The 14,618-nt window shown below is 48.1% G+C and overlaps 1 protein-coding gene across 1 annotated transcript in view; it reads right to left on the reverse strand.

Moving 5' to 3' along the window:
* Positions 1 to 4,835: 4,835 nt before the first annotated feature.
* The window catches only part of LOC123026055 (phospholipase A2 inhibitor and Ly6/PLAUR domain-containing protein-like), a 10,688-nt gene continuing 905 nt past the window's right edge, over positions 4,836 to 14,618 (reverse strand). The window contains exons 2-4 of the mRNA XM_044435289.1: positions 7,538 to 7,696; positions 6,206 to 6,346; positions 4,836 to 5,044 (exon numbers count right to left, since the gene is read on the reverse strand). Coding sequence (XP_044291224.1) covers positions 4,836 to 5,044; positions 6,206 to 6,346; positions 7,538 to 7,696 — 509 coding nt within the window. The remainder of the gene's footprint in view (positions 5,045 to 6,205; positions 6,347 to 7,537; positions 7,697 to 14,618) is intronic.

Below are 14,618 nucleotides of genomic sequence, written 5' to 3' on the forward strand. Positions count from 1 at the left end.
TCATGGCTTGCAGTAGATGCATCTTCCATGAATGGTCTAAAGACACCCAGTGTCCCATCACTGCATCTTGCAGAGTGGTGTAGTGGAGCCGAGGTTCATAGGAACAAGGCACCGATGCTTTCCAATCAGCAGAGACACTGACATTCTCTGCCACCCACTTAGAATCTCATGTTTCCTCTGGACTTGTGAGAATTATAGCTAAAGAAGCAGGAGATGGATTTGCTCAACAACCATATAATGCTGTGAGCTATTTCAGTTGTAATTCAAAATATTTTGGAGTGGTCTTGAATTGGCAATTCTGATCTACTGGTTTTATTTAAAGAAAAAAAACCTGCCCAGGGCAGAGATGAAAACTGCTAGATCTTATCTGAAGGTATGGATTATTGGTCTTTGCTTTCCAGCGTAGCAATAGGGGTAGGTCATACTGAAAAGCTGCACTTTAAAATGCCTCACAGCAGCACCGGCTTTGGGCTGCTGGGTAACACAGATTCTTTGTGGGTGATGCTCAAGTGTTCAGAAGGATAGACTAGCCTTTCTTATGGGAATTTTACACAGGGTTGAAGTATGATTGCTTGGGAGTTGAGTAGAAGGGAAGGTCTCTGTGTTATTGATGATTAGCCTCAAAACTAGACTGACAATGAAGAATGTGAAGCTCCCCTGCCTCTTCCCATATGGTTGTTCCTTTGGTGTGGCACCTCAGTGTTTTCTCAGCAAACTTTGTCCTTAATCACCTTTTATTGCTCTCTTGTTTATTGCTCACAGTATTGTTTGCACTATGGAGGCATACCTGTGCATAAATAAATACTAATAAATACCTGTGCCGCCTACTGATTAAACTGGTTTATGGAGAAATTCTATGGCTCCCTGGCAGATATTTCAGATTCTCACTTCCAAGATCAGAGACAACACTCCATTTCCATTCTGTTTTCAGCGGAGCCCATTTCTCATTCCTCTTTTACAGGCCTTGCTTGCCCCTGCATTCCAAAGATTCAGCAAAAGCAGCAAAACAACAGATGCTTGGGACCAGGATACCTGAAGGAACGTCTTTTTCCCTATATGCCCTCCCACCCCCTAAGATCTGCAGCAGAGGCCCTTCTCCGGGAACCCTCCCTGAAGGAGGTTAGGAGCGTGAACACCTGGAGGAGGGCCTTCTCTGTGGTGGCACCCCGACTGTGGAATGCGCTCCCCAGAGAGGTTCGCCTGGTGCCAACTTTATATGCTTTTCGGCACCAGGTAAAAACCTTTTTATTTGCCCAACATTTTAAAGCTCAGATCATTTTAATCTGGTTTTATTAATATCAATATCCTCAGTTGCATTTTATCTTGTTATTGTATTCTTTGATAGTTTGCATTTATTGTTTATTTATATTGTAAGCCATCCTGAGATGATTTGATTGCATAGGACGGGCTAAAAATATTCTAAATAAATAAATAAATGATTTTTGACTCATTAAAGCTGAAAATATAGCACAGTGCACTGGCAATATCAAGAGATAATACATGTAAAACATTTATAAGGAGGAGAACATGAAACTGAATGTCAGGTGGAGAGATTAAATGAGAACCATATAATGCTTACAGAGAAAAGATAATCATTAAGCCATCAGGCAAAGTGTGTTACATGTAAAAGTTCCAATATCTAGATGTAATTCTTGCTCAGGCCTACTAGAAAAACTGTTTGAGTACCAAAAGAAAGAGCAACGATATGCAGAAGTGAAGGGCCAAAAATACCTAGGAGCTTGAACTGAGCCATAGTTTCAGCAGGAACAGTTGTTTCAGGGAAGCAGCTAAACCTCAATGGTTGAACACTCGTGTTTCCCATGCAGAAGGTAGCACTAACAAATGGGGGGGGGGGATTCTGCCCAGAAAACTGGGAAAGCTCCTACCAGTGAATGCCCACATTCAGACATTTGGGACCAAACCAGGGAACCCGGACATGAACAGCATCGATTGGGTTTCAAGGCAGTAAAGCAATGCTTTATTTGAGCAGAATTCTGATCTCAGGCAAAGTTCTGAATAAAGCCAGCCAATAGTGAAAGCAGAATGTAAGCAGCAGAACACAGAGAAAACAAGACCCTAATAATTTACCCTAATGATTTTCTTATCCTTCTCCTGATATGGTTTTGCTTGTGTCTGTTGCAACCATTCAGATGCCAAGTCTTTTTTGCTACTAATAATGTTTTACAGTAAATGGTCACATCTTTTTTTAAATTGAACTTCTGTGGTCCCCTGTTGGATTACTTGAACCTACTCTACCTCAAGGTGTTTACAAATGCTGGACCATTTGAGGGATGTCTAGTGGAGACAGCAAAAAGGAAGTAAAGATCGTCACCTGGTGGTAGTGCGAAAGTGATTGGAAGGAAGAGCGAACAGAAGTAAGGAACTCTGTTTGGCTTCACTTCCATGCTTGAATCAGGATATAGCTGATTACTGCTACTACTACATTTCATTTCTATACTACCCATAGCCAAAGTTTTTTGTGCAGTTCGCAACATTTACGTCCCCCATCCAGATTTCAGCCAGGTTCAACTCTGCTTAGCTTCCGAGATGAGGCAAGATCAGGCACTTCAGGCCATACAGTTCCCATGAGCAGGGAACTTTTACATCTGCTTCTGATGCAGAAAATTGGTGGCTACTTTCCACCAAATGCTGGTGAAGAGCAGTTCCTTACTAGCTACCATGACAGAGGACAACATTTTCTGGCTTGAGTAATCCAAGACCTTATAATATACAAAGAACCACAATGGATCAGACCAAGAGTTGCAGGCTAGTATTCTGTCCACACAGTATTGGTGTCCATCGATGGAATGGAAGTGGTTCCATTGTTTAAGTAGGTGCTGTGAGAAGAAGAATGTCCTTTTATCTGTCCTGAAGTTCCCATCAATCAGCTTCATGGGATAACCACAGCTTTTGGCATTATGGAAAAAGAAGGGAAATGTCCTTACTTTCTCCACACTGTACATTCGTCTGTGCACCTCTGTCCTGTTCCTCTTACCTTTTCTCCTAGTTAAACATTCTCAGCTATTGTGATCTTTCCATGCAGGGGAGCTGCTCCAACGCCTTCATCATTTTTGTTGTCGTTTCCTCCACTTGTGCCAACTCTATAATATCCTTTTTTAAGGTATAGAAACCAGAATTGTAGACAGTATTCTGAGTATGGCTGTACCACATCAAGCTGAAACATTTCAGCCCCAGGGCCACAATGGGTCACCGGGAAAGCCAAGGAAAGGGCAGCTGGAAAAACTCTATCAGTACTAATACTAGGAAGACTAACAACCACCACCCAAGATGCGAGAAGGAATAAACATGCGAAACAAAATAAGAAACTCTACAACAAGTTACATTTCAGCCAATATTTATTTTTTTATTAGGTGAAACATATTTAAGTTTTAAAATTGGCAAATAATTTGAGTACAGATTGAATTTTTTGTAATAGCGTATCCTTGCCAGTCAAACAGATGGGCATCTGTTGAATATTTTTGTGGCATAGGCATCAAACAGCCCTGCCTATTCTGGCGTTTCCAGAGGTTTTGGACTGCATTCCTCATCATCCACAGCAAGGGATAATTGGAGTTAGACTCAAACACCTCCAGAAGGCACCAGATTGAAGGCTGACTTAAAATAACACTCAAACCAGTGAGTGCCGAAAAACAATTTCGTCAGCATTACTGGCTTTGGCTGAGTCAAACGCCACCTGCAAAACAGGTTAGATTTTGCTTGCCCACTGGAAGCAAGATAGAAAAAGAAGAGTTAAAGGGTTTCTTTTGGGAAGGCATACTATGGTTCTGATTCCACAATGAAAAGGATCCAGTCTCCAGAGTTCATCTGTTGTGTTTTAGATACAGGGGGAAGAGAGAATGAGACAATGAACAGCATAAACCTTGATCTGAGCCAAAATTTCTTAGAAAGCATTTTCTCGGGAAACATCTTGAATTGTTTTCTTTTTCTTAAATCCCCTTCCCTCCCCACCAAAGAAGAAAAGACCTCCAAAGACCACCACACCGCCAAAATGTCTCTGAATACTGCCCTCCATTATTTTTGAATGGTGGCCGCCATTTTGCTGCCACAGTGCTTCAGAAAGACATCCTGTCCCTGGTGCCATGGAGGGTTCAAAATGGTTTCTGAGGCCAGATGTGGCATCGAGCGGAAAAAAGAAACTCATTCTCCAACTCATGGAAGAAGAGCATTCATCCTGCCTTTGGAGAAATTAAGCAAAGCTGTTCTCTCCTCAGCCCCACAATACGGTGGAGAATTTCAAGGGGCCTTCAGCACACAGTTCTGCTCTCAATGGCACAATGTCAAACAAATGATACCCCACCTACAGGGAGGAAGGCGGAAGAGGGGGACTCTGTAATTCAGTCTGTCTTGATCAGGTGACTGACACTTTCCAAGCCAACTGAGCTTTTGTGTCACGCAAGGCCGGAAATTCCCAGTGCAGAGGGCGGGCACGCACGACACCCCTGCGGGCACGCACTTGACCTGCTGCTGATTTCTTGCACTGAATTTGTGCCTGCCTGCCTGCCCGCCACACTTCCTACTCCAGGGTGTTGCATTGCCCTTCCACAATTCAAGGGACACCCTGCAATTCCCAGATTTGTTCTCAATGTGGACAAGAACAAGAAAAGTTCGCGAGTGTGAAAGGCCTTTGCTCAACCAACACCCAAAGGAGAAGGGAGGAGAGTGGTCTTGGAAGAGCCCTCCGAAAAGGGGTACTGGAAAAATATGGGGATCTAGAAAGTCATGCTTCAAACCTGCGCACACGTCTAAAACCAAACAAATTCACCACTGTGGAGACCAGCACAGCGATCATTAAAGCGGTGGGGAGGGGACCCAGCTCAGGAGTGCCTGGTCAAGAGGAACCCGAGCACAGCAGTCAGAAGAGTGAGTGGGGAGGCAATGGCAGCCAGGGTCCCTGCATCGGTGCAAACGGGTTTCTTGGACAGCTGGTACACTTTCCCTGCCAAGGGCACCAGCTCATTTACTTCCAGGTTGCAGGTGTTCGCAGAAGCACAGCCTCTGATGGAGAAATTCTGGTTCTTGTCATCTGTGAAGAGAAATAAGCAGGGTCTCAACATCTTCCTGGCACGATATTCTTCTTACATTTGGGGCTGCACTTCTGCAGCTAAGGGAACTACCACACAGAGGCATGTGTGGAAAGATGGGCTGCTCCACACACACCACTCAGAGTGGTGCTGAGTAAGACAAACAGTTCCACAGGAAGCCGTCGGTTAGCCCTGTATTCCTTAGTCCTGGTTTGCAGTGGTGAGGAGGAGGAGAAGCCATTCCAGGGAGCTCTTGTTTGCAGGCTCCGGATGGACGGGGCCCCTTGTCAGCTGCCAGACCAAGCCAACTTTGTCCCCAACCCTGGGGCTCTGTGGTCCCTCTCCCAGGTCCCTGCAGCCTTTTTCACAGTCAGAAACTGGAGTTTTCAGATCGGGGCATCCCCACTTCCACCCTCCATCACCAGCTCCCAGCTTCATCCCACAGTCTGTCCTATCTCAGGTGAACAAAGCAGGTGATACAGGTGTTCAAGGATAGGCTAGACATGCACATGCCATGAGCGGAGCCGACTGGAGCCAAGGGTCAGACTAGATGACCCAGGAGACCCCTTCTGATTTGCTCAGTTTCCTTGTTTCTATGCATTCATAGGGATGTATCGATGCTGTAAAGTCCATTTGGGCCACATTTCAAGGACCACAAGGCACCTTTCATTCAATTTTCCACTCACTGACAGAATCAGGTATCCTGCAATGCACCTTTGCACAGGTTCAGGGTTGCATAGAGTTGCACTCCCAAAAATGCAGAGGTTCCTGGCTGATACCCACATGCAGCCCAAATCACACTTGCAAACTTGAGCCTTTGGATGAAATATGACTTTTTGGTCAGTGGGGTTTTTTTTTTTTTTTTGCATTATTTGTAGGTCATGTATTTTTTCTATCACTAAATTTGTGTAAAGGTACATAAAATAAAAAGGTCTCCAGGCCCGTGGAACACACAGGACTTGGGAAAAGCCAGTCTGGGCCAGAATCCACAGGCCTTGTACTTACAAATTCAAACTCACTGGAGTCTGTTGCAGAATTTCCAGAATCCTTGTGCGTGTGTAATACAACTGCCATCCTAAGGGGCCTTTTCCCTAGAGGGAGGGTGGGGTGGCTGTGCCCTAGATGGTGGGGGGGAAAGGGATGCAGAAAAGCAGCAGAAATACCGATAGAGGTCCCTTCAAGGGTGATGCACTTCTGTTCAGCGCCGGTGCAGGCAATGTGAGCTTTGCTCTCACACAGGTGCTGGTTGTAACTCTCACAGGCTGGGCAATTCACCCCATTTTCCAAGGAACCAACAGGAGGCACTGTAAAACAATGAGGCATGTTTTTTATTAGTAGGGGCAAGGAGGATGGGCCTCATGTAAGAGGCCAGGCATTAGAGAGGAGCATGGTGCTCAGCTTCCAGCAGGTCTCATGGTCAGGTAATATCAGCTAAGGTGCTCCAATCCTTGCAAAGCTCCCACTTTGAGCCAGATCTGAACAGTGGCTCCAATGTGGAATTCCTGCCAGATGCTCATGAGGTCAGGGATGGGCAGATGTCAGCCTCCTGGGATGTTTTCCTTGGACCTTAAGGCCCACCAGCTGGGATCAGGTGCAAAATACTGGCTCCAAACAGGCATGCACCAAACAGAAGTAAGGAAAAGCCACCCCACACACACCGTCCCAAATGCACAGCTCAGACTGAGACTCTTTTCCCAGGATAGCAACTGGCAAAACAACCCATTTCAGGGACTGGGTCTAGACGTAAGTCAGATAACATAACGTAGCAGATGTAGGTTTCCCGCCTTCTCCTTCCAAAGCAGTACCTCCAGGCTCCTGGGCTGACTTTTGATTCATTTATTTGATTTATCTCTTTCCTTTTTCTTACAAAGAACTCAGAACAGTTTACAGCCTTCTTCTCCCGTTTTCAATCTTCTCCCCACAACAACAACAACAACCACCGCCACCCTGTGAGGCAGGCTGAGCTGAGAGTATGTGACAAGCCCAGAGGGCCCCATGGCTGAGCAGGGACTGGAACCCAGACCCCCTGAGTCCCAGTCCCATGCTCTTAACCACAACACCACTCGGGCACTCTTGCTTACACAGAAGGGGGTGGTTGTGTTGGTGTGTGCGGTGAAAGCTCCTAAAACTCAACCCAAGGAACTTTGTGTGAGCCGACCCACTTTGCTGGCAGAGCCCTTCCCCTTGCGAAGGGTCCCGGTCCGCAGCCCACTGCAGGCTTTCTTCCTTGCAGTAGCCACATGTCCCTGCTGCTTGTTAACAGCTGGAAGTAAGACACCCATGCTGACAGGTGGCAAATCACCTGCCGATCGACAGGGAGATCCCAATCTGCCGTTTGCCCATCCGCGCTGCAGGTGGCCAGTAGAGGAGGCATGCCAGGCTCGCACCGCCACCAGGGAGTGGCCTCCGGAAGGGCTGCTTCACTCCGCCGGAGAGCAGGAGTCCCCACCACCACCCCTGTCCAGGAACGCTTCTCAAGCCCAGTCCGTACCCACCAGTTGTGTTTAGATTTTCATTGCACTTCTCAGAGAAGCAGCAGGTGAGGCTGCTCCGGATTGTCCTCCCAGTGGCTGTGGTGAATGTGAAGGCACGTGCTTTGCACTCTGCTGGCTTAAGGCAGCCCTTGTAAGTTCCTGTGGGAGACTCTTTTCCGCCTGCAGAAAGAAGATCAGGATGACCCACGTGGCAGAAGCACAGGGAAGCAGGGAAGCAGGACCATTCCATGGGCTCTGCAGGGAGACTCATTCCACACGGGTCCCCCCTCCCTTCACTGCCATTTGGCAGCCGCCATCCCATCAGAGGGAGGGATGAGGAGGAGAAGGAACGGCTTCCATTCAAGCTGGCCCTTATAAGAAGGATGAACTTTTAAAACCTAGCACCTTGTTTTCCTCTTCCCTCCCCACCTCTTTTTCCTTTGGCAACACACCTTTTACATGGTAAGCCTTGATCTGCCCTGTCTGTTTTTAATCTCACAGAGGTCACCCTGGAAACCACTTCCGCAGAACAGCAGGGCCAAAGTAATTTGGCTTGCCTAATTAACTCTCCCTTCATAAATGTCGTAGGCTGAACACGTTCTGAAGCTGCATTTTGAAATCCATGGCTTTTCAAAACATGCGTGTTCCATGCTTCCATCTTCACTGCCTGTTAAATCTTGGCTATTCAGTGCAGAGTTTTAAGGACAATCCCACCCAGAGGCATCACTAGGTCATCTCCACAGCTGTTTGCAAAACTCTGGGCACAAGCCTGCGACTAGTTCTCCTATTTTCCAGAGAAAGACCAGCATTGCGAGGGTGTGTGGTGGGGACCTCGGGAGTCTGTGCTGTACTTACAGGGTAGCATCCAATATTGGCCATATATAAAATAGACATGTTGAAATTAATGGGGCTTAAGTTAGTTGCGCCCTCAGGAGGTGGCCATGGAAAGCTGGCTGGCTAAACCTGGAAAGGCTCGCCTGAATGGCACTTTTTTGTCTAGGTGCCATCTCTAGGCAGGGCTGGGAAGTGTCTAGCCTATACCCTGGGGAGCTGATTCAGCACAAAGCATCTTCTGGTATCTCTGTCCCAGCACAGGGTGTGGCAAGACCGCTCTGATGCGTCAAAGGGGTCTGTCCCCACCCAGCCTAGAAAGGTGCACAGGTGAACCGTGGGCCTTCTGTGTGCAAAGCGTGCGGTCTGGCTTGAGCTAAAGGGCCTGAAGACCACTCACAAAAAGAGGTCCCCTCCCCTGCCTCACTCTGCATTACAGATGGAGAAGACCTTGCTGTTATGTTGGGAACAAGTTCTTTTGCAGAGTAGAAAAGAATCATTTGTGCTCACACACAGCCATTCTAGGTGTTTCTCAGAAACCCTTCTCGTTTGAAGGCAAGCAGACCCAGAGCTGTGACGGATGCTGGGAAGCCCCAGGAAGATGGGCTCAGGTCAGGTGATGCTGCTGGGGGAATGAGGTGAGGGAGGGTGTGTGAGCCAGTCACCCTCAGAGCTGTCACTCATACAGAGACGCCACGGGGCACCTTCTCTTTGAGTGGTTCCACATGGGAGTGACCTCGGCTTATTTTAGCTATTCCTCCTGCAGCTCACACACCACTGCCCCAAGAAATATGCTGTGAGATACTGGTCCTTCCCGTTTTGACCTCCCAAGAACCTTCTGGTTCTGCTCCAGCAGGTGATCACAGTCTATGGTATTTCGAGCCTGAAGAGAGGGTTCGAGATGAGAATTTAGGTTCCATGCAAGAGTTCCGGACCATGGACAGTCTCCACGGGGCTGAAGACTTTTGCACGCACAGGCTTCACAGCTGCATCAGAAACAGAGACCCTTGACTGAGGCATAAATAGGACTGAAACACCGTGTCTCCTGGGGAAACCTTCTCCCAGTTTAAGGGGCTTTGCCTGCTTTAGCAGCTACTGACTCCCATGGCATTTGGAGGGGCACCATGTCTTTGGATCGTAAGGAGATCAGCCCTGCTGGATCAGCCCAAAGGGACATCCAGCCCAGCATCCTCTGTCCCATCTAAGTCCCCTGGCTAGTGGTGTCCGGGCATACAGCCTCTGATACCAGAGGTAGCCTAGAGCCATCAGGACCAGCTGATCTCCAACCTGGTGGTCCATCACTACATCTCATGCAAGCAAATCCCCTCATCTATGCAAGATCTCCCGCTGTCCCTGAGCTTGGCGGTAGGAACGCAGGATCATCAGGCTGCTGGGTCCTACCCCTGCTCAGCACATGACTCCAAGTGGACCATCCCTCTCAGAGGACTGTCCAGCTGCCCCTTGGATGCCTCCAGGGTGGGAGAACACACCACCTCCCTCTATCGTCATACTGCTCTAACAGTCAGGAAAGTTTTCCTGCTATCTGGCCAGGATCTGGCCTCACTGCAGGGTCTAAGGATCACACAGGCTTGGCGCTGAGAGACATTCCCTTCCACACTCCAGCATTTCCTACAAGGTAGCCCAAATCCAGTCAGAGACCTCAGGGCTGAGCAGATATTCGAACCCAGCCCTGCTTAATACAAGAGGAACACAACTCCATCCAGCCATCACACCAAAAGTCTTGCGGTCCTGGTATTCCTAGATGATTGCACTCACCTGTTGTGCTGCTTTCTGTTAGGGTAACACAGCCTTCTTCTGTGCAGTTTTTAGAAGTGCATGTACTGTTTGTTAGCTCACACGAAGCACACACGATATTTGCAGCTGGAAAGAGAGAAAGGAGGAGTTACTCCTGGGGCTACAGAAGGGGCGCAAGATGCCGGGCTTCACCCTTGGCCCACAAATTCACAAGCTCCTCTGCAGAGTGGCTGAGGAGAGACTGGACATAGATTGCCCTCCTGCTTCCTAAGTTCTCCCTGGTACGTACCAGCCAGCTGAGACGGCAGCAGCTGGAGGTATCCATCTGGGGTCCCATCTATGGAGTTTTGTTCACAGACTTGAAACGGGCCATGTCAGAGAGGCTTAATAGTACTCACCATGAGCCCAAGGTAGAAAAACACCCAGGAGAAGGAAGAGCAAAACTTGCTTCATGGCACCTTAAGAGGAGACGGGACCGGCCAGCTAGGAAACTCGCGAGCTGCAAAGTGATTTTTAATTTATGAAGCTGAGAACAATCATATTGGCTACAAAGCTAAACTTCTTTTGTTTTTATGATGTAGAGAACATACACAGCCATGGGGGTCAGCAGCTGAGGGACCCTGAGCCTGCCTAGCCACCTGGAGCAATGCCACCTGGTCCCCCAAATTGCCAACACTGGGAGGAAAGGTGAGCAGCATCCAAGAGCGGAAGGCCAGGCACTTCAGGCAAGGGCCACACATTCCCAGCCCCTTCCCAAAGTAGCCATTTGGAAATCCAGTTTTTGACCAAGGACAGAATCGTGTTTTATCAAGACAAAAATCGGCCCTCACTCAATGCAATTTGCCATTGAGAGATGAGGAAAAGCGAGTCACTCCAGTAGCACTTTCTGCTACTGAATGTACCATTCCTGCTTTTTCCAACACTCGGCCATCACCATGAAAATGCTGGTATTTAAATTGTGAAACACACACACTGCTTGCCAGATTGGAGGCTGGCATTGCAAGCGCAGGCCAGTGAAACCTGCTTGACTGCCATACCCACCTTCATTCCCGGCAGTATTTGCAATGGAGCCAGTAATCCTACACTCTAAGCACACAAAGCCACACACACACAACTTTCTTCTTCCTATTATTATTAATATTACATTTCTATACCACTTATAGCCAAAGCTCTCTTGGTGGCTCACAACATTTAAGTCACCCATCCAAATTTCAACCAGTCCTGATCTTGCTTAGCTTCCACAACTAGGCAGAATCAGGCACATCTGGCTAGGTGGAAGCTACCTCATAATATAGTCCCCTAGCCACAAGCCCCTGCCAGACAGGATGAACTGTTGTTCTCATACAATTCAGGCCCGACCTCAAAAAGTCCCTTCTGGACACATCCTGGAAACAACAGGTGGTTTGTTCCTCCCAGGTCTCTCCTGCTTCCCCTGGGAGTATTCCGTCCAGCAGGAACCGGGGAAAGAACCTACATCTTCCTGCAGCAATTCCCAAAGTGGTACAAAACACAATGGGTGAGCCACTATTTTTCCTCTTGGCCAAAAATCCGAAGCTACAGCAGGAGAAATTCAATCCCCAGCAAAGTGATGCTTTGGACAGGGGGACAGGGGATTGGATGGCTCTGCAAGGGAGAATGAGGACTCCCACATTGATGGGGCTCCTCATCTATCACATCCTTTCTTCTTGGTCTAATAAGAGTTATCCACTGTGCCGATCTCCATTCCCAAAATAGGTTCATCCCCATGGAGCTGCATGGATAGCTCCTATAAACCCGAAAAGAAAAGCTGCAATGGATAATCACTGACAATCCTTTCTCCCTTGTGGATCTACTAAGGAAAATCATCTGGCAAGCAAGGGAAGCCAAAGTAAGTTCAAGAAATCTCTCAGGACAGTTGCTCTTGACTGAAGCACAGTGTGGGAATAATACCGGAGCAAAAGTGTCCTTTCAAACTCGCCTCCAAGTCCTCCATCATGACTCCCAAGGGCCAATATTTTCTGCGAGGAAAAGAATTGGCAAATATTTCTCCTTCCCTTCTCGACCTCAATATGCAAGATTTTGCAGGAACGCATTGAAGTGTCTGACTGAAGGCACAAGGTTGCATTCCAGATATGGGCTCCAAGAGGCAGCATGCAGCAGTGTTTGGTAAAGTTTGCGTTTATCTTGTGTATTCGGCTTATTGGCACACTCCACTTCAAAATCCCAGTGGCAACTTGAAAGACTAAATCTTGGCTGATCAAAAACCCGCATTTTGAAATATGAAAAACTGGCAGACTTTGGAAAGATGCAGACCTTCATTTCAGCTCTGCACGGGAAGTACGCCTGACCCTGTGCAAATCTGAGCAGACACCAAAAGCACGCTAGTAACGCCGACGCATTGTAGTCTTACCAGCTTTCCAAGATGCAAAAGGTCCACTGCAGCTTACCTAGGCGGTAGAGATCTGGCGGATGAAATATTCCTGCAGTGTCCTCGGTTTTCCTTTTATACCATTCGCAAAGGATTTGTTTAGGATGGAAAGTTACATATCAGCTGATACCAGAAAACGCATTAGTTCCTGTATGCCATACCTGATGGGTTTATGGCCCCTCCAGACCTGTTAATATTAAACTTCAGCGCTGTGCTGTCCAACAAAGCCACAATTGCCTAGTCCTTATGAATACGTGCACAATTACTTCATCTTCAAGATAGGTTGCAGCTCTACTCTGAACTGGTCTGCTTAGCCCCAAGGTGCAGAAGGACTCAAGAGTACCTTTGACTGTTAAGCCACCGTGTCGGATGCGTCCATCCACATGCCCGTCTGAAGGCCCCACGCTTCATGGTGTCCTTTTCCAGCAGGCCGCTCTAGTGTCCTCCCAAAGGAAATGCACCAAGATTGTTTGAAGCATCCATTCATTTATGATGGGCTGCTGAACCTCGGGCGTGTGGACCACTTCCAGCTCACCTGGGAGCCAGATCTGGACCTCTAAGATTCCTCACCTGGCCATGCTCTCTTCTCTCCAATGGACGATTGCTTTTTACTGGCTTGTGTGTGGCTCGTCCTCATTCTAATGGTTGAAATCCCCTCTCCCAAGGTTTCCTGACGGGCGGTGGTGAATTTAGCCAAAATGTGCTGCCGCTTTGGTATTTTGATCCTGCGGTTTTCTGGACATTTGCTTTTGGCCCCATTTCCCTTCAGCAATGGAATTGGGCCTTTGGGTTGAAAGCGTTTGCATATCCTAATTTATGCTCTCGAGACCCCCCCCCCTCCACCTTTCAGCTAGGAGCATCAGCATTCCGATAATCAAGCCTAAAACATGTGTGACAGTACTTAGGTCCACATTCTTTTCCACAGGGTGGTATAGTCCTGGCAGAATATGGGTGTTTCCATGCTTTCCCAATATGAAAGAATGGCTTTACTTGTCAAACAAGCAAAGTGCTGTCCGGTTAGCATTTTGACTACTCTTTGGGGCCGTTTGTGTCTGGGAGAAGAAGGTCTGGGAGTCAGGATTCTGAGGCTCATTTCCCATGGATCTGTCGACTTTGCTCCTGCTTCCTCTCCTTTCCCACCACTTCCCCCTGTCCAGTTGAGGAACTATTCCTCTTATCTAAAATCCAGTTCTCTGAGAACTGTCCCTTTGTCTCCATTAGGGTAAAAGTAATACAGCCAGTAAATCAGTCATGCTGCAAGTGTGTCAAAAGGACTGCCAGGGACAGGCCTCTGAGATAAATAAATAGAAGGCGTGGAAATCCAATTGAAATATTTGTAGCTTTGCTGTTATTAATAGCTCTGAGCAAGCTGTGGGGCAGGCAGTCCCACTGCCCCATATTATTCAGCTACTGGGCACAAACAGCAGAAAGTGGGACTGATCTTCACTCCTTGGTTGTGGATACCTAAAGGCATTGGACTGGCCTTTGCTGGAAAACAAATGTTGGACAACCGCAGGGACAGGGCCCCAAAGCTGGATGAGGCCCTGAACTTAATTTCTGATTGATTGAGTGAGTGAGTGAGTGATTGCATTTGTATGCTGCCCTATAGCCAGAGGCTCTCTTCCGCGGAGTTCCTCCAACCATCACCCCGAGACAAGCCAAAGGGAAAATATCAGTTGCAGGAGAATTAGACTTGAAGGCCTGCTGGTGTGTAAATTGCACAACAGAGTGTGAGACAGGCAGACTGCAGAACCCTCACAAAGCAGGACGAGGGCGAGGAAGCCCATCCGGTCCTCGCGAGGTGGGCATCGGGGAGATCATTGGGCCTGCCCATGTCACATCACCTCTCAGGATCTACCGGACTCAGATTTCCTTTAGCAGAGGCAGGCAGGAGTAAGAAGTCCATAATAATCAAGGGAATCGGTCCTGGGAGCCTGGTGACCCAACAGGGCTGCCAGCATTAACACACCCAAAATTCTGCTTTGGCCAGCTAGACACGCCATCGTGTCCCACGATGAGACAAGCAGGGTTAAGCCAGCTCAAGTATCATCTTAAGCCACGGTGCACGGGGGGGGGGGGGGGGGGGGGGGGGGGGGGGGGGGGGGGGGG

Source organism: Varanus komodoensis, unplaced genomic scaffold, assembly GCF_004798865.1.
Source record: "Varanus komodoensis strain SLA01 unplaced genomic scaffold, ASM479886v1 scaffold29_1, whole genome shotgun sequence".
In the NCBI taxonomy this organism is placed as follows: Eukaryota; Metazoa; Chordata; class Lepidosauria; order Squamata; family Varanidae; genus Varanus; species Varanus komodoensis.